Genomic DNA, 20073 nt, shown 5'->3' with positions numbered 1-20073 from the left:
GTAGCGCTGGAACTGAACTCAAGGCTTCTGATTCCAAGTTTCATGAGACACATGGTTAGTATTGTTGGTTTTTATATCAATGAATTCCTAGCCTGAGATTTTTTTTCATTTGTATCTTATAAAGGCAGTGCTCTCTCATTTTATAAAACTCGGAAGATGTGTATTAACAAAGAAAAACCTCCCATAAAATCTTTATCTTGATCTCTGCCCGCAGGATTTGCTGCTAACATTCTGGCAAACATCTTGTCCTAGAATACATTCCTTTCTAACAATTCTTCTTCTGCATTTGGGTTTGTTAATTATGAAGTAGCTTTTATGTGCATGCTCTGTGGTGACATTGCAGCTGGGAATAGCTTCAATATAAGGTCTCTGGTTCCAAGGGCCGTTTCAGTAGCAGAGTTTACAACTGTTTGTCTTAGATGTGTGGTCGCAAAGTAGCGGGGAAGCAGCTGCGTGTTCCTGTTGTGTAGTTAGGTTGGCTCCAGGAACAGTGACTTCGTACAGATCCCCCAAGACTGCAAGCCCAGGCTGAACCCCATAGTGGAAGCATTCAGACTAAGCTCATCGAAGTGTTGTCGTTGTCACTTTATGAAGTTGGTAAAGAGAAGGAATGTCAAATGCCTTAGGGGGTAAGTGTGTGTAAAATATTTTGTTGATTAAATTCTTTCCCATTTCCTCACAACAAATCAGGAGACAGAAAACCGAGCCCTAGTTCTTAAGATTCGGACTCTCCAGGAAGAGGTACGTTGTAATCCACAGACATTGGCAGAAGCAAATGTAGGGAGATCAGGCAAGCCTATGTGTTGATTCAGGCTCCCAGGGGACAAAAAACCTGTTGGTTTGTCAAATGAAGGGTTGTTATGAGGGGTTAAGAGACTTGCCAGTGCTGCCTTTCAATGCTTTATTCTTATGCAAACAACACACTTAATTCAAATTCTACTTTCTCACCTAATTCACATTCACATTGAATATTAAGTCTTTATCATCCCCTTACCTGAAGGTCCCATAACCTCTTAGTCTCGGGTTGGAGGGCATGTCCTCCTGGAAAGAGTACCAGGAAGGACAGTGAGGAGGTGGTCATCTCCCAGGCGAGGGTGCACAAGCAGTGCCCGGTTCTCTCGGGCTGGAGCTCAGAGCACTGAGAGGGTCTTGTTCCTCAACAGTCTAGTCTGCTCAACTGAACCCCTTGTTATACTCAGTGGGGCTCTGTCTCCAGCTGCTCTAGTGTTTCCCACTTACAGATGAGTGGGGGGTGGGGAGGGGAGACTAAACATTGCTTTCTTGTACACACCTTACAAGCTTGTTGCGGTTCAAACAAGTGCTGACACACCTCTTAGTACTGGTCCTTACTCTAAGTTACCTGCAATTACGTTTCATTAACTAATGCTTCACACATTTCAGATGCACGTTAAACATCATGCTAGTTAATATTCCAGACATTGCACATTTTGAGAGGATGCCTATATATATAAAGATAGTTTTAAACAAGTTTGGTTGTTATGCTTATGATATGGTTGAAGAGAAGGTGGGATTTTTATGTTGGACAGAGACTTTGCTGCTTTTGCAATTATCCATGCAAGTGGAAAACTTTTAAAAATTCAAATGAAAGAAGCGTTGAAAAACCTTGGAGTGCAGGCACTTATGGGCGCTGCTGAGGATAGAAGCAAAGTAACCCTGCGGAACTCCCGGGTGAGATGATAACCAGTGCTGTAGTTAAAACAAGAGACAACAGTGCCGTTTAAACTGGGGTGGATAGGGAAAGCAGCATTGTGATGTCACCCTCTGATTACAAACTGGGAAGGGGGTTTATCAGGGAAAGAACATTCCAGATGGGGCAGACAGCAAACCTGGAGCCTCAGGGCTGCAGCTCAGCTGCTCCTAGGCAGGGCCGGCCAGCCCAGGGAGCTGGCTGCAGAATAGAGCAGGGGCAAAGCTGCAGAGGCAGGCACATGACCTCGCTCTAGAGTGCTTCAGGATGGTCATGGACAGATGCAGTGGAGTGGTCGTGTGGGCTGGCACTCGCTAGGGAGACTTTGGATGTGACGGTCTTTTCCTTGGGGTACTGAATCTAACACTGCTGTCTTTTTTTTTTTTTTTTTTTTTTTTTTGTCTTTTATTAGAATACTCAGAACATCGTGGAGATAGAGGAACTGGAAAAGAAGATTGAAGCGTTGTCGAAAACGGAGGCAGAATGTCAAGTAAGCCCTTGTCAAATTCTGGTAAATTATTCCCTCTGTCTAACCAATTATTATTCTGTGAAGTTGTAAAGGAGCAATTGATAAAATGCGTTTTCTGGTAAATTCTGATGTTTGCACTGTACAAATGTTTGGATGATTGAAAAGGCAGTTTCTCTCGTAACAACCTCACGGATGTGTAATATGTAATTCGTGTCACCTAAAATTCACTTGAAGGATAGAAGTCACTGGGTTTTAGTCTATTCAGGTATGCAACATCACCGAGGTCAAGTTTAAGACCTTATCCTCAAAGAAATTCCTCTGTTACTCTGCTAGTTTCTCCCCTTGCAACACTAGATACTCACTAATGAGTTTTCTGGGTGTATACAGCTCTATTGTGGACATTGCTTGTAAACAGTCTTTTGTCATGGTTTCTATTAGCACTGTATACCCTTCCATTGCTAAATAATCTTCATTAATTGAATAATTCGCTTAGCCATTCATTAGGTGAGGACATTTTCGGTTTCTATTTTTGAAATGGAGTGTAAATAATGTTGCTGTGAACATTGGTTGGCAAGTTTTTGTGTGGACAGGCGTTTTACTCTTGAGCGTTGTCTAAAGATGGGCGTGTGTTTTGAGAAATGTGTTAGGTGAGCCCACTATTGTGTGAGCATGGAACATGTACTTAGAAGGATGATCCTATCACACACTGAGTTTGTAAGGTGTGTACGGTTGTGCCTGGGTCCGACTGTAGTGTTGCCTGTAGTGCTGCTTGTGATGCGTGACGATCTACAAGGAGCAGAATTGTCAGGCGACAATGACTGCGTTTAAATTTAAGAGGAACTTGTCAGGCTGTTCTCCAAAATGGCTTCGTCATTTAATTCCACCAGCAGAGTATGAGAATTCAAATGCCTTCACTCCGTTCTAACACTATTTCTTAACAATAGTTGAACATATCTGACATTTCCTGTAACATTTCAGTATGTGTATATGTTATATACTGATTTAAAAAAGAAACACATGGTAATCAGCATTCCGCCTTCTTTGACATGGCTTGATGCTTGGAGGCTTGGGATAGCTCTCTTCCATTTCTTCCAACAATGTAGACTAGGTTTCCTCGCCACTGTGCTGTGTCTTATGCATGAAGTCTTAGCCTATACCTGCAGTGTTTCCTCTTGGTTTTTCTCTAGTAATTTGATGATCTTGGGCATTAGATTTAGATCCCTGATCCATTGTGATATACACATCAGTCAGTTGTTAGAAGCAAATCCATTCCTGTATGGAGTTTGTGAGGGATCTTGTTTCATACTTTTGCACGTGGAGATTCAATATTCCCAGCATCATTTGTTGAAGAAACCGTCGTCTTTCCAGCAACTGTGTTTAACTCACTCATCAAAAATAATTCAGTTATACACATGTGAGTTAATTTCTGAGGTCTCTAGTCTTCTATTGGTAGATAGGTTTATTCCTACACCGGTACTATAATTTTGATTATAGCTGCCCTGTAGTGCATCATGAAATCAGGTTGTTCAATTTCTACAGCTTTACTTTTATGGTTTAAGGTTGTTTTAACTAGTAAGTTCTCTTGTATTACCACAGGAATTTTTTTAAAGATCTGCTTATTTTTATTGGAAAGGTAGATTTACAGAGAAGAGAGACAGAGAAAGATCTTCCATCTGCTGATTCACTCCCTTATGGTCACAATGACCAGAACTGAGCCAATCCAGAGCCAAGAGCCAGGAACTTGTTCGGGTTTCCCAGTATAGGTGCAGGAGCAGGAGCCCGAGAACTTGGGTCATCCTCCTCTGCTTTCCCAAGCTGTAAGCAGGAAGCTGGACCAGAAATGGAGCAGCTGGGACATGAGCCTGCACCTGTATAGGATGCTGGCACTTGAAGTTGGGAGATTAGTTTGTTGAGCCATGACACAGGTACCATATGAATTTTAAGACAGTTTTTTTAGATCTGAAATTATCTTTGGTATTTTAATTGATTTCATTGAAGCTGCGAATTGCTATGGGCAGGAGGGACATTTTGATGAAATTAACTCAATTCATAAGCATGGAAGATTTTATCTGTTTCTTAAATGCTTTATAATTTTCGTTGTAGCAATTTTTCACTTTCTTGGTGAAACTTATCGCTAGGTATATAGTTTTTGGTAGCTATTGCAACACTGATCTTGAAATCCCTTCTCAACTGTGACGTGTGTGTGTGCAAAGGTGATTGATTCCTGTGTGTTGATTTTTTAATATCTGGCAATTTTGCCAAACTCTTGAGTTCCAGTAATCTCTCAGTGAAGTCTCTGGGTTCATTGTGTGCAGGATATTATCAGCAAACAGGTACAATTGGACTTCCTGATTTCCCACTGTGTTCCTCTGCCTTTCTTGTCTAAAAGCTCTGGATGAATCTTCTGGAACAGTATTGAATAGCTGTGGTGAAAACGCGTCCTTGTCTGGTTCTGGATCTTAGTGGAAATGCGCCTGACGCTTCCTCATACACTATGATGTGGATTTGTCATATATTGCTATGATCGTGTTGGGAAATGTCCCCTCTATACTCAGTTTGCTTAAGGTTTTTAATCATAAGAGCATATTACATTCTCTCAAATGCTGTCTCTGCACCTATTGAACTACTCTTACAGTTTTTATCTCTCCGTAGTATTTCACTATTATACTGTTGCCACAATACTTGGAACAAAATTTTACAGAAATTTTCTTCTAATTCTGTGAGCAGCTTGCTGAGTCATATTCAGCATTTTTCTAAGTATCACAAAGCTACTACACTTGCACATCAGTATATGAAATTGGGCCCAGCACAGTAGCCTAGTGGCTAAAGTGCTTGCATTGTACGCACCTGGTTCCCAGATAGGTGCTGGTTCATGTCCCACAGGCCTGCTTCCCATCCAGCTCCCTGTTTGTGGCCTGGAAAAACAGTCGAGGACAGCCCAAAGCCTTGGGACCCTGCCCTCCATGTGGGAGACCCAGAAGAAGCTCCTGACTCCTGGCTTCGGATTGACTCAGCTCTGGCTGTTGTGGCCACTTGAGGAGTGAGTCAGTAGATAGATCTTCCTTTCTGTCTCTCCCCCTCTCTGTATATCTGACTTTCCAATAAAATAAATAAAATCATATATATATGTATATATATATGAAACTAAGAAAAACAGGGAATTTGAAAATATGGTTGCAGGGAACCTTGATATTCTGATTAAAATTTTCCTCTTAAGCCACAGTGTTTGTGACAACAACAAAGGAACAACTGCCAGGTGTCATGGAGGTGGTTTTTAATCTTTCCTTTTCTTCCACTTATTTCTCCCAACTTGGATGTTGGGAAAATAAACTGTAAAGCTAAACACCCTAATGACTTTCACATCATGGGAAAATGTATCCAGAGCTTAAAAAGTAACCATACTTGGACCTTGTGTATTGTGATAAGATACCCTGTGCTAACTAAGCTTACCTTGTGTTCCTAACAAGAGTGCAGAGTTGGAATGTTTACAGATCTCACGTAACTTTCCATAGTAGATAAAAATAATATGTCTCGCAAATGTCTGCAGCTAGTTTTTGTATGATTTTTAAGAAAAAGTATTGGGAGTACGTAATAGCTTCTAATAAAAAGGAAATGGTGTGTCTTAAAGGCCTACTTTGAGGTTGCTATGAGATGATCATCACCTATATGAAGTATTAAGTACAAAGAAATATTTTATTCTGGCATGATCATACTGCTTCTATATATGTAAGAGAATGTCTAAAAACATGTACAATGACTTGATCCTGCCTTCCAGCTTTTCTAAAAGTAGGTTTCATCTACCCAGTGTAGGTCTTCAATGATACTGTGAAAACTAAAATATTCTTATATAGTTGATTGAGAACCTTAATATTACCATGAAATAGGAAAAAAATCTTAAATCAATTTTGTTTACAAGCATGTAAAGCTTCAAAAACTATTTTTAATTTTAAATCAGTTTATTTAATGGCCAAAAAGGTCAGGATGCCTTAGCAGTTTGAATTTTTTAAAATGATAGAATTAGTTAAAATATGAAATAGATAAGATAAAATCCGAATAATTCCTGTATTAATCACCAGGCACCATGTTAATATTACTTACAGCAATTTAATTTTAGCCCAATTATATCCTAAACATGAAATTATTTAAACAATGTCCTAGGTGGAATCCAAAACGCAAGACACCTTTGCACAATTGGGCTCTTGTCTCAGAATATACTAAAAGGGGAGAGAAGAGTTTTTTGAAGGAAATGTGTAGGCGTTGAGAATGCTAAACTGTTGCTCAGTCTCACTCTCCCAGATCAAGTAAGAAGGGGAATAAAAAAGACCTACTGGGACAATATTTTTCAGGTTGCCATTTTGGTCTCTTATTTCCTGATGAGATGCTAGAGGAGCAGCAGAGGGCCTTCACTAAGAGATGACACAAGAAAACATTTTTCTTTGAAGTGTGAGGGAGGGAGATTGAGCTTAGGTGGTTGGCACTGATTGAGGTCAACCTGCAGGTTCTGAATTGGTTGGCATTTTTGATGACTGAGCAGGGATGGACAATACGATTGAGAAAATCCTGAAACTCAAGTACTTAACAGAGTGGAGGTGAACTTTGCCAGGGAGCTATTGGACACTCAGAAGTTAGGATGGCTGGAAGGCATGAAAAGAACCTTGCTACAACATCCTGGAGGCTTTGCTATGGAATCCCTAAAACTGGCACTGGGATGGTAGGAGAAACAAGTTGCTTAATCCAGAGCACAGCACGAGGAGCCAGGAAGCTATCACTTAATCTCTGGGCTCCCCAAGGGATCAGGTAAAGGGACTGAGGATGGGGCAGAGCGGTGGATGTTTTGCTTAAGTGCCAGTTCTCAGTTATGCTGGTGCTCGGTTGACAGGTGGGCCTCAGTTGGTCAGTCTACAAGCTCCAAGCAGGTTGTAGTTGCTTTTTTACCCCATGCCTAGACTTCTGGAAAAGAAACCCCTTGAGACAGGATATCTGAATGTTCTCTATAAGGGAAATGAATGACCTCATGGGTCCAGTGAGAAGTGCCAGTGATGAAGGACCTCACCAAGCAAGCTGTACCTCTCCCTCCATTCAGTGAGTTGCTTTATGTAAGCAATTTACTCTCATAACAGCAGGGCAAGGAAACTGTATGGTAAGATAGGGAGACTGTGTGACACTAGGACCTGGTGATAACCAGCACTTGCATTCAAGGCACTTGATTGGGTACTGGTATCAGGGCTGGGTCCTTCAGGGCATACCTTGTTAGTGTCAGGGAATACTGCTGGGTCGATCCCAGTGGTATGTGGTTCGGGAGAGACTGAGCAATTGCCCACCACCATTGCCGGAGAAACAAAAGGGAAAGTGTGGATGCTGCCACACGAGATGGCGTCTGTGGTCAGTTGTCAATGGAGTCAGTCAGGGAAGGCTTCTACTTGCCTCCTGAACATCATTCCCCACATCCCAGACCTTGAGAAAACAGAAGCATCAGAAGCCAGGTGCAGGGAGGGAAAGATACAACAGAACATAAACATTCGCCAAGGGCTGCATGGACTAAACTGCAGGAGGAGATGTTGTGGTCTAGTTTAGGGCTTAATATTTATTTTCTAGGTTCTTGTCCCTTACTTAAAAAGTATTCTAAACACAGGCACTAGCACAGCTTACAAAGTGGCAAGGTTTATTTGGAAGGTGAGGATTTCAAAGATGGGCTGAGAAGGGATAAGCTAGGTAAGGGAGAAAGAGGTTGGTACTTTCTGTTTTCCAAGCCATCCACAGGGGGAGAGGCGAGAGCAGGCCCCCTCCCCACACCCCAGGATAGGATCTTAAGGGGCTCAATTCCTCAGTTTGTTAATGTGCTATATCGCATTTGCTCATGTGTGTCTATTGAGTCACTACAGCATACCAGAGGTAAATCCCACTTGGTCCAGGCAGATGATCTTACTGATGAGTTGTTGGATATGATTAGCAAGTTGAGAATTTTTGTGTCTATGTTCATCAGGGGTGTTGGTCTATAGATATCTGTTTTATTTTTCTGGTTTCACAATTAAAATAATGCTGGCCTTGTAGAAACAGTTTGTGAAAAATTACAATTAGTTCTTGAAAACTTTGTTGGATTTCAGCAGGAAAGCCATCTGGTGCTGGACTTTGCCTTGTTGGGAGGGACTTTATTGCTGATTGAATCTATGTTGTAGGTGTTGGTTAATTCCAGCTTTCTGTATCTTCATGATTCATTCAGTTTTGGTAGATTTCATGTGTCCAGAATCTATTAATTTCTTTTTTTTTTTAAAGATTTATTTATTTTATTACAAAGTCAGATATACAGAGGAGGAGAGACAGAGAGGAAGATCTTCCATCTGATGGTTCACTCCCCAAGTGAGCCGCAACGGGCCAATGCGTGCTGATCTGAAGCCGGGAACCAGGAACCTCTTCCGGGTCTCCCACGCGGGTGTAGGGTCCCAATGCATTGGGCCATCCTCCACTGCTTTCCCAGGCCATGAGCAGAGAGCTGGATGGGAAGTGGAGCTGCCGGGATTAGAACCGGCGCCCATATGGGATCCCAAGGCATTCAAGGCAATGACTTTAGCCGCTAGGCCATGCCTCCGGGCCCTATTAATTTCTTTATTTTCCAATTTACTAGCCTACATCTGTTGGCCGCTATTCCTGATAACTCCTGTAATGTCAGCTGTTAACAGCTCCTTCAAAAAAAAATCTCTGATTCATTAATTTGGGTCTCTTCCTTTTTCCTCCCTGATTTTTTGGCTCATTGGGCCAGTGGTGTATTTATTTTGTTTTCAGAAGCTCTTTATTTCACTGATCTTTTGTATTTGGGGAGGGGTTTTTCTTATTGCTGCTGCTGCTGCTTCCTCTTGCTCATGTCTTTTACATTTTATCTGCTTATTTCCTCATAAAATTTTTGGGTTTGGTTCCTGTTTCTCCAGATCCTGGAGATTTATTTTTAGATGAATTATTTGATGACTTCCAATGTCTTGATGCAGGCGATAATTACTTTACACTTCCCCTTTAACACTGCTTTTGCTGGATCCTGTAAGTTTTGCTGTGTTATATTTTATCTTTATTCATTTCCAGAAGGGTTTTTTTTGTTTTCAATCTTGATTTCTTCTGTGATACTCATGTTATTCAGTCTCCATGCATCGACATATGTTTCGAGAATTTGTGAATTTCCTGATTTATTACCTTGTGGTCAGGAAAGATTTATGGTATAACTAGAACATTTTAAAATTTGTTGATTTACTTTGCATCCTACCATATGATTGGTCTTAGAACAAGCTCCACACATTGATGAAAAGAATGTGTATTCTGCAACTGTGGGATAGATATTCTGCAGATAACAGCTCCATTTGTCCATCATGTTGGATTTCTTTCTTTTAAAAAAAAAATCTGGTTGATCTGTCCACTGGTGAAATTGGGGTGTTGAAGTTTCCCATTATTAAACTGGAGTTTCTATCTCCCTTTAAACCCATTAACATTTGTTTTGTAAACTGAATGTCCCTCCTCTGCTGGGCTGCAGCTCCTGCTGATGAGCATGTCAGCTAGGGCTGGGAACAGACGAGGCTGTGCAAGACAGCAAGTACTCTTCAGCATATGTGTGGGATGGTATGGGTTGAGTTAAGCTGAAGTTCTCATGGCTGTGTATGAGAGCTGGATGGGATGCAGGATGGGCTGGACTAATCTGCATATACCATCACATGCAGGAACCAGGGCTGGCAGCAGTCCTCGAGGGATTATTGGGCTTACCCTGAAGGCTGCAGTTCCCACTGGTGTGCACAAGGGCTAGGTTTGTGTGGGCTAGATTGGGCTAGGCTGCAGCAACTGTTGGTTTACATAGGACTTGGGACTGAGGACAGAACTGACCAGGCAACCGCAATCCCCAGTGTATGTGTAGGTTGATGGGGGTGATGGACTAAACTGACTAAACTGCACTAGCCGGTACACACAGAAATTAGGTCTGGGGTCACCGCAGGTAAGGTTTCTTGGGGAACCTCCAACTGGACCACTGGTCTCAAAATTTCAGCCACAGGGAAGATCATAGGATTTGTGGTCTGACTTTGCAATGTATACACTGGGACTAACCTGCCTCAATTGCTGATGCTTGTTCAGTGGTTGGCATGCTCAGCTACACATGGAGGACAAGACGGCCAGTTCATTTTGGGCTGCAGAGGACACTGAGTGCCATGCCAGAGAGTAGAAAGAATAAGTTGGACAACTCATCGTGGCCAAGCTTCGGCAGCAAATGTCTTGGCAACAGATACAGTAAGGTGGACTTTGTTAGCCTTTAGTCCTTGGAAAGATGTTTTCAACCTTGGAGCAATGAAACCAACCATGTTCTACCCACCTTCTGACATGCCTTGACCCTCTCCACCTTAATTAGTAGTCCTCATAAGCATACATCCTTCTCAACTGTGTAAATAACATCCAAAACAAATAATTAAAAATAAGATAAAGAAAAAAGTGCCCTAGCACTTGGGCATGCATATTCACGGTCACCACCTCTTCCTGTTGAATTGATTTCATAATCATTACATAATGCTCTTCTTTGTTTCTTAACAGCTTTTGCATTACAGCCTATTTTATCTGACATTAGGACGGTTATTTTTCTGTTTCCATTAACATGGGGTATATATACTTCCAACCTTTTACTTTCAGTCTGTGTGTATCTTTGTTGGTGAGATGATGTTTCTTGTAGGTAGCATATAGATGAGTCGTATTTGTTTTTCATTTGTTGTTTTTAAATTCATCCAGCCAGTCTGTCTTTCAGTTGGAGAATTAGGGCTGGGATGTTCGAGGTGGTTATTGATGAGTAGCAACTGGGTCCTGCTATTTTTCCATAAATATTCTGTTTATTTTTGCCTTCCTTTGTGTTTTTACAAGGCTTTCTGCTTTCACTATCTGTTCTGTATCTATGCATAAAACTTTGAGTTTCTTAGCAGTAGCCAAAATTCATGTGTGTATATACATGTACATGCATGACACTGGATGTAATTTATAGAGAGATGAGTCCTATACTGGGAGCAGTTGCCTTTGAGAAATACAACTGTGATAAACTAGTGGAAAAAGGGAAAGACATGAACAGAGATACTGTATTCTCCTTCTGCAACCTTTATTCCCTATGCGACTGGGTAAGCTTAAGTCTCCAATTTCTCATCTATTACATGGGTTTGCTAATTAGATCTATTCCATCCGCCTTTTGAAATCTCAGATGATTGGGAGTAATTTTAGAACCCTGAGAGACACCTGATCATGTGGTTACAATGATGCTCACATTGCTAACTGTGTTCATTGTTTCCCCTGGTTCTCAATGCAGTCAGTACATGCATTTGGTGATTGGATAAGCATATACTAACAAGCCTGCTTTGGTTTAAAAAAAAATGATCCATCCTTAGAATTCTCTGGAAGAAATCTTGGTGCTTTCTAATGTTTGTCTGTCTCTGTCTCTCTGTCTCTATCTCAGGCAAAATTAGGGAGAAAGATTTTTTCATCCACTGATTTACTCCCCAAATGGCAGAAATGGTTAGAACACCATCTGCATCCCCAACATGGGAGCAGGATCCCAAGTATTTGAACCGTTTTCTGCTGCTTTCCAAGGTGAATTAGCAGAAGGCTGGATTGGTAGGGTAGTGGAGCAGCCAGGAATTGAACCAGTATCAATATGGGCTGTTGAGTGGCAGACAGTGACCCAACCCTCTCTTCCACAATGCTGGCCCCTCTAACTTATGAGTTTGAAAGGAGAAAAAAAATCTTCTGTGTCCTCTCCTGGAATCCATGTCTGTGTCCCCTGTAGCAGTAAATTTTCTTGAGGAAAGTGAAGACCATGAATCCTTACTTCAGCACGCATGGACTTGTGGGCAGGGCTAGAGAGGTTGAGTGAATCTGAGACGCAGCCAAGTCCTGCCTGATGTGACCTGCGGTGAGCCCCCATTAGCTGGAGCTCTGCTTTCCTTGCTGGCTTAAGTGTGGACAGCAGCTGCTACAGAAGTGTCACTTTGAGGCAGGATGGGAAAGTTCTCTGTGGGGAGGAAAACTGGGCACATTTGTGAGGTTTCAGAAATGTGTTTTTATTGCTGGGATGATTTTGTAAAACCCTGTGCTTTTAGCACAGAAGTGTCCCAGTGTCCTGCCCTCCATCTGCTTCCTTTTCAGATGCAGTTGAACACGTATGAGGACACTTTGCTTAATAAAGATGCAAGCATACGGAAGGTTGGTACCATCCCTCCCTCATGGAGGCCTGTGGGATTGGCTGGCTCTCTCCCTGGCACAGGTCACTGGGGTATCTGCACCAATGTGGAAAGATATGACTCTCTTGTGATGTCACAGGCTTCCCTTTTCAGTCTTCATAAGCATGTTCTGAGCGACAACTACTGGTGGCTTCTCCATCTGGGAGAAGTTGGCATGTTTCCTGCCTAAATTTTGGTGGTGTTCAGACATAAATGCAGCCAGTATTAACGTGCCAGGCTACCGGTCACTCACTAGAAATGGAGATAGAAGTTAATGGAGAACTACACAAATACACAGTCATTGTTTTGGAAAGATTATATCCCCCAGGTTATTGACTACCTAATTTGATTGGCTGCCTGAACAGCTGGATAGACGGATAACAGCATCCTGTTCTTCCCTGTATTCTATGACCTTTTTCTACCTGGTCACAAAAGGTGCTGGCTGCAGAGTTGCTGGGTGTAGAGGCTCAGAGACAGAGAAAGGGCACAGCCCAAGAAAGGGATGTAAAGAAAGAGTGTCGTTGGTATTCTTCCCTTCCCCGTGTATTATGTTTCCATGTCAACCTTGACCAGGGTACTGAATATGGTACTACGTCACCTCTTCACCATGGTATTCTCTGAGTAATGCTGTTAAGATAGCAGTGGCTACACAGGTTCTCCCAAATGTGGATCTTTGCATCTTGCTCCATGCTTGCCAGCCCTCATTAGGCATTGACTAAGCACTTCCCTTGTCTCAGGTACTGCTGGTCTTAGGGTGAAATTACATGCCCAGCCTTCATTGTCTGGACCTTCTGCTCATACATTACAGAATGGTGATTTTTACGAAGGTGTCAGTTGGGTTAGAGAGCATTGGATGCCTTCATGTGAGCTACAAATATTGGTCTTTTCTTCTAAGCTGTATCGTAATTGTAATTTTCATTTGGGTTTCAGGATCAGCCTTCAGGATTTGATTCCATTGACCCAAACCCAGAATGTAATGATGCCTGTTAGACTGAGTTGCCCTGTTGGCCCGTACTTCTTGTGTTTATATTTTTAGATCTTAGTTTTTTTAAACACAGGGGCAAAAGAAATCTCTCACTTACTGGTTTAATCCCCAAACGTCTGCAACAGTTGATGTGTGGCCTGACCAAGACCAGGAGCCAGTGACTCCTTGCAGGTCTCCCATGTGGATAACAAATACCCAAATTCTTCAGTCATTATTGACTGTCTTCCGGAAGCTTCAGCAGGGAGCTGGATGCACATGGAGACAGAACACTATCCCACACACTATCTTGTGGGATGTGGGCATCCCTAGTAGCAGCTTAAACTGCTGTGCCACCACAGCACAGCAGCCCCATAGTTCAGTTTTTCGATAATGAGATTGCAGAAAGCACACATGGTGATTGGGCATTTGAAGTTCTTAAGTGCATCGCACGGACTGTCTACTAAGTATGATTCAGTGTCCTCTGTCCTCTCTGATGACCAACACTTCTACTTTTCAGAAGGATTTAAGTATAGAAGAACTGCAGTCAACCATCATAGACTACAGCAGTGTTATCGAGGTATATTGCAATAATGTCATAGGTTGCAAGGTGTGATAATTCAGTTTAAGTGTGAAGTACCCACTGTACTAACACATACATCTTAATATTGCGTGTGATTCTAGAATTTGCGAGGGGATAAGCACCAGCTGGCTTGTGAGGTACAGCGCTTGCAGCAGGAACTCATCATGTATGTATAGTGCAACCCTTCACCCCGAGGTACTGGCTCCCTGATGTATGTGCCATTCTTGGGGTGACTCCATTCTTTCCTCTGCCTTTGTTGACTGTTTTCTCTGCTTATCTCCACGAGAACTTCATTACAAATTTCCCTGACCCTTGATGACGGCCTAAGCTCAGGGTAACAATAATAAACATTCGTTTTTCATAGTTTTCATCCTGGGGTCAGGATGTCAGCGAGGCTGGGGTCTGGGGAAGGTCCTCTTGTGGGATCTGGACCCCTGACTTCCCTCAGCAGGACTCCAGACTCACTATGATGGCTTGCCAGAGGCTCCACCTCAGAAGCCCTGCACACAGTGGGGTTCAAACATCAACTTAAGCATTTTCAGGGAACACAAATCTCCAGTCCACCATGGCAATCCTGGCTTGTTTCCTCAGCTTGCAAGTAAGTATTTCTTTTGAATGCAAGCACGGCATGTTGTCCAACCACTGTCCTAACACACATCACCCCTTGTTATTTGTTGGTTTGAGTGTATGTCAGATGCTGCTGTGCAGGATCTACAGCAGTCACTCAGCCAGTGGAGGAAGGGCATCGTTTCTCTTGTGTGGGTGGCAAATGAGGTGACAACAGTGCCCACTCAAAGGCAGAGGAGGCCACTCTGTCCAGCTCCAGCTCCTTGTTACATCAGAATCACATGATCCTGTGCGCCAGTGTCTTCTAATCCTGGAAGAAGAATTAGAAATCTAGATTTTTAGTGAAAATCTCTAATTTTTAAGATACCTATCTATATCTATCCATCTACCTATCTATGTATCTGAAAGGTAGAGTTAGGGGGAGAGGCAGATATCTTCCATCTGCTTGTTCACTGCCTAGATGGTGGACATGGCCAAATCCAAGCCCTTGCGCCATCTCCCACTGCTTTCCCAGGCACTTCAGCAGAGAGCTACATTGGAAGTGGAGCAGCTGGGACTTGAACTAGTGTCTACATGGGATATTTGTGATTTTACTTGCTGTGCTCTTGCTGCCTCTACTTCTACTACTACTACTTCTTCTTCTTTTGTAAGTGGGAAGGACACTTTTTTTTTATGACCTCTTGGAATCTCTACATCTCTACTATGTATCACCTGGAGAACAGGAACTGTTTTGTTGCCTTTTGTCTTTAAAAATGATTTTTCTTCCTATTGTTTAGTGTCCCCACATAGTCCTGGGCACACATGGTGCTTGCTGATGGCTAGATGATGAGCACTCGCTGGTGACTTCACACAGAATGTCAGCTGTGCCCCTAATGCAACTTTGCTACCATCTCTGTTTTCCAGAAATGGAATCCAGCTGACTGCTAGCGGAGAGGCTAGCAGTATCCTCTCGGGAGGAGGAAAGTCTTTGCTTTCCGAGCTTGTTCTCGCTCAGTGTGCACAGGTAGGTAGTACCAGCAGAAATTGCTGTCAAGGACATCTGCCTCCCCCACCAGGCAGCAGTGTGGTGTTCAGTGGAGGTCCACAGCTTGCTGCTTGTTTGAGAATCCATGTCTGGAGACTCATAGCCTGAGGGAAAGGATCATGTTCAAGCTGTGGCTGAAAGCTACAGCCAGGCTCTACTGTGGGTTTAAGGATGTGTACTTGCAAGTAAGTATTTATTTATCTATTTTGCCATCTCAGTTCTCCCAGAAACTTCAGAGTAGCAGCAGTGAGTTAGGACTTTTAAAACCATTTTCTCTTTTGTAGATCCAGTAATTATCGTTACAACATTAGAGGAAAGAGTCAAAGCCTTTTGGTGGATGAAACCTTGCTCTTCCCTATCCCGGGGTCCCATTCATCTTGCTCTTTTGCATTTTCTGCTCCTGTTACTTGTTATCTTAGGAAATGCTTTATTTAGCAGGTTGCTTTCTTTTTGCTGGTTTAATGGTCTCTCCACATCTGTGGGTAATAGATGTGTAAGACTGTCCTGTTATTGACGGCTGTGACAGACCTTGAAAGGAGAGGAAGGATGCCTTGTGGGCACAAGCTGTCTGAGCGAAGGATGGGGAGGTAACATATGTTGCCTCTCTCCGATGTGGTCCCGGGAAGCCCTGGACACTGTGGAGTCCCGAGCTTCTGTGACATTTTGTTTCCACTGCTCATCATTTCACTGTGCTCCTGAAAGCAAGCCAGATTCACAGACTGTGGCAAATCTGTCACTGGCTGTGTGTGCTTTTATCCTCAGTCCTCTGAGATAAGGAAGTCAAGATGCCCACTCAAAGTTTTGGACTTCCACATGAGGGGTCATCAGCCAGCCAGAGTTCTTACTCTGAAGTTTATTCCTGGAGGAGTTCAAAGTTTGCTTTCCAGTTGGCATCTGGAAATAAGATTCTTAGAGTCCTTGATTTGACAGACAGGAAGGCTGAATACGATATACACGCAAGGGTCTTCAGTTTATGGGAAGTGTGTAGTGTGAAAATACAGGGCATGGGATTTGTTTTTTGACTTCACAGTAGATGTATTTTAAATCCATTTTCCACAAACTTTTTGAAGGAAGATCTCAGACTGAGAGAAGTGTGGGCGGGTGTGCTCTGTGAATCATCTGGGAGTCTGCGGGGTGTGGGAGGGAGACGAGAAAGCAGTCTATTTCAATGGATGGGGCACCACCCACTTTTCTTCCCTCTCAGTCTTCCACTGCCCCTGTTATCAACACCTGGTTCATAACAGTTTTTAGCTCCCACTTACCAATGTTATCTATTAGATAAATTCGTTTTCCTTAAGATGAAATAAGTGGTTGAGGCCAACCTAGGCAGAAAAGATGGATGGCTTTTTTTTTTAGAATTCAGGAAGATTCTGCAAGGCTCTTCAGAGGTACTCAGTGAAGAAAATCCCAATTAGAAAAATCCCTGAGCTCTGTTTTCGAACAGTGAGGAGAATGAGCCTCTTGGAGGTTGCTGCAGACCGAAGAGGAGGAGCAGTGCAGTTTCATCAGCTGGTCATCTCAGGGCGTGAGGATGGCTCCAGAAAGGCCACTGCTCGTAAGAGAGACCAAACAAGAGAGAGAGGAAGTCACAGTTGCACTTGAAGAGCTGCTACTAAATGCCATGTGTGTACTGGCAGATCTGATATCTGTGATGATGGCCTTCCACCCGCTTGCCGAGTCCAATTACATCTCTGTGCTGGAGACCCAAGTGAATCCTCCCAGGCCAAGAGGAGGCTGTCCCCCAACCTTTCCGAAGTTGATGCTTTTCTAGCTTAGTCTGTATGGAGACAGTGAACATTAGCTGTGGACTTCTTCAGATGATTTGTCCTGTGCAGTATCTTTTTTTAGTTTTGAAGGGCTGAGCACGTATCTATTGGACAATTTCCTTTTATAAATTTTTGTCTTGCTAACAGCTTAGTCTCCTCCCCCACTCCAACTGGAAACTCAAGAAAAATGGAGAACTTGGAGAACAGTATCTTTATGTTGGTGTTTTCAAACCCTATCACAGTGCCTAGCGTATCTTAGCTAGCAGTTAATTGATGACAGATAAAAGTGAGTGAAGGGCCCGGAGGCGTGGCCTAGCAGCTAAAGTCCTTGCCTTGAACGCCCCGGGATCCCATATGGGCACCGGTTCTAATCCCGGCAGCTCCGCTTCCCATCCAGCTCCCTGCTTGTGGCCTGGGAAAGCAGTCGAGGACGGCCCAAAGCTTTGGGACCCTGCACCCATGTGGGAGACCCGGAAGAGGTTCCGGGTTCCCTGCATCGGATTGGCGCGCACCAGCCCGTTGCGGTTCACTTGGGGAGTGAAACATCGGAGGGAAAATCTTCCTCTCTGTCTCTCTTCCTCTCTGTATATCCGGCTTTCCAATAATAATAAATCTTTAAAAAAAAAAAGTGAGTGAAAACATTTTTCTCTGAATTGGGAATGAACCTGGGTAAGTTTTATTCTAGAAAAGCATTCTATCTGTATAGACTCAGTGTGTCCTCAGCACCTGACATGAATTGGCTCGTACCGATGGCACATTTTAACTGTACACACTCATAAACGTGGTACATGGCACTATCCCGAGATAAAGTCACTCGAGGCATTAGATGAAGAAGAACTCTCTAGAATATCTTCCTGACTGACTTAGATAGCTTTGGTCTAAAAAAATTTTTGTTGATTAAACCTTTTACCCAGATTCCTAGCTGAAGAGATGCAACTATTTTTTTTTTTCCAGCAAGAAGACATTTCTGAAGTTGAATCCTTGCTGAACAGCTCTCTACAGTCAGTAACTGATCCAGAAATTATTGTAAAGGAGAAGTGGGAGAAGAAACTTAGTGTAAGTGTGCCATACTTGGTATTTCTCTGGTTTGTTAACCTAGATACTATTAGGTATGCTTTGTCTAATACTGCCGTAGTCCTGAACTACTTTAGGCTGATGGAGCGTGCTGAGCATGTCGGGGGCTGTGTAGCACTCTGGGTATGGAACAGAGTGAAGGTCAGAGGAAAGGTGTGTCATGATGAAAGGGAAAAAAGGGAGATTGCGTGTGAAGTAATGGAGGGACAGAGAATACACAACAACTAAATTTACCAAGTATTTTTATCCTTGTGAGAACTGGCTAACTTAAGCTTGTTTTTGTGTTGTTTATTAAATATTGTAAGTGTGGTGGAACATGATTGTTGTTGAGTGTGAGAGAGAGCACATACAAAACCCAGGTTTAGGTGTTGCATCCACTTGACCACTGAAACATAATGTTACATTCACTAATGGCAGTCAAAACTAGGTTTTATTATAAATGAGGGGCAAAGCGACCCACCAACCAACCAGCTGGCCGGGACCAACACCCCTTAACAGAATGTGGCCCTAAACAGCACTTTCACAGTGTTTTTATGTGGCTGCAGCTGGGGAAATTCAGGCCGGATCAGACCTGTGGCTTGGGATTCTAGCTATGTCACCTTGTCTCATTTGATTCTGAAGCACCTCTCATGATTAAGGGAAGGAATACTCAGGAATCCACTGGAGAAGAAGCAAATGAAACCCAATTTTAGGCACTTAAGACATCCTTGTTAAATTTCAATAATCAACCAGTAAGATGATGAGTCTATAGATAATTGCGATTTGATACCTATTCTGATAGGCATTGGAAATCCAGTAATAGGGATTATCGCTGGGCTGGGGTGGTCCAGCATTTTATTTTGCTTCTGTGATTTGCTCTGATTTTAGTATCAGTGTGATGGTCTTTGCTTTCTGACCTTCCTTGTAGGAATTCCAGTGTGGCATGGAAGAGAAGCTGAATCTGTGCCGATTAATGCTGAGCAAAGAATCTTTTGAGAAAAATTTCATCAGACTCACAGAGATTTTGAAGAAATTCCAGCTGGAATATTCCTGTTTCCAGAAAGAATTTCTTTCCAGGTAATGGTCATTTATAAATCAGAGACGTAGAGTTTTGTGTCATGACCTGTGGAAAGTATATCATGGCATTCAGTTCACTATTTACATAAGTGTGCATATTGATTTGATAATTTTTCAGAAAAGACATTGTGTTTGAAATGCTCATCTTGCAAAAAGGTATGAGATTGAGTTAGATGTTCAAAGTTGCAGTTGGTGGACTTTGTAAAGACCAGGAACATGAGTTATTTTCTCCTAGAGCAGTAATTTGGTATTATGGGATGTGGACTTCTATCTAGAAGGAGCCTTTGAGGGGTTGTGTGGTTTGGACATGATTTGGCTTTCATTCCCATTGAGTTCCCAGAATCCTGTGCTCATAGTTCTAAAAAGGTAGAAGCTTCATCTAATTGAGATAGTTCACAGTGGAACATTTAGGAAGTGGTTATGTTGGATTAGATGCTAAATAAAGGTGGGAGCCCAGTGACCCATCCATAGTGGCAAGAGAGAGACATGATACTTTGTGAGGAACTCCCAGCCACAAGCTGATGAGCGCTGGAGGTCATGGCAACAGGGCCGCTCCATCTTGGACTGTAGCCTCCAGATCCATGAGCCACAGCAAGCTGATTCTTGCTAGACTCCTGTTAGGTTTTCTGTCATAACACATACCTGATA

The 20073-nt window shown here is 42.8% G+C and overlaps 1 protein-coding gene across 1 annotated transcript in view; it reads left to right on the top strand.

The window, feature by feature from the left end:
• The window catches only part of IRAG2 (inositol 1,4,5-triphosphate receptor associated 2), a 126691-nt gene that overhangs the window by 30157 nt on the left and 76461 nt on the right, over positions 1–20073 (top strand). The window contains exons 9-15 of the mRNA XM_058655676.1: positions 691–741; positions 2121–2198; positions 12321–12377; positions 13876–13935; positions 14040–14104; positions 15409–15508; positions 19277–19425. Coding sequence (XP_058511659.1) covers positions 691–741; positions 2121–2198; positions 12321–12377; positions 13876–13935; positions 14040–14104; positions 15409–15508; positions 19277–19425 — 560 coding nt within the window. The remainder of the gene's footprint in view (positions 1–690; positions 742–2120; positions 2199–12320; positions 12378–13875; positions 13936–14039; positions 14105–15408; positions 15509–19276; positions 19426–20073) is intronic.

This window comes from Ochotona princeps, chromosome 27 (assembly GCF_030435755.1).
Source record: "Ochotona princeps isolate mOchPri1 chromosome 27, mOchPri1.hap1, whole genome shotgun sequence".
NCBI classification, from domain to species: domain Eukaryota; kingdom Metazoa; phylum Chordata; class Mammalia; order Lagomorpha; family Ochotonidae; genus Ochotona; species Ochotona princeps.
The sequence above is the reverse complement of the archived record's forward strand: the minus strand, read 5'-3'. Positions and strand labels throughout refer to the sequence as shown.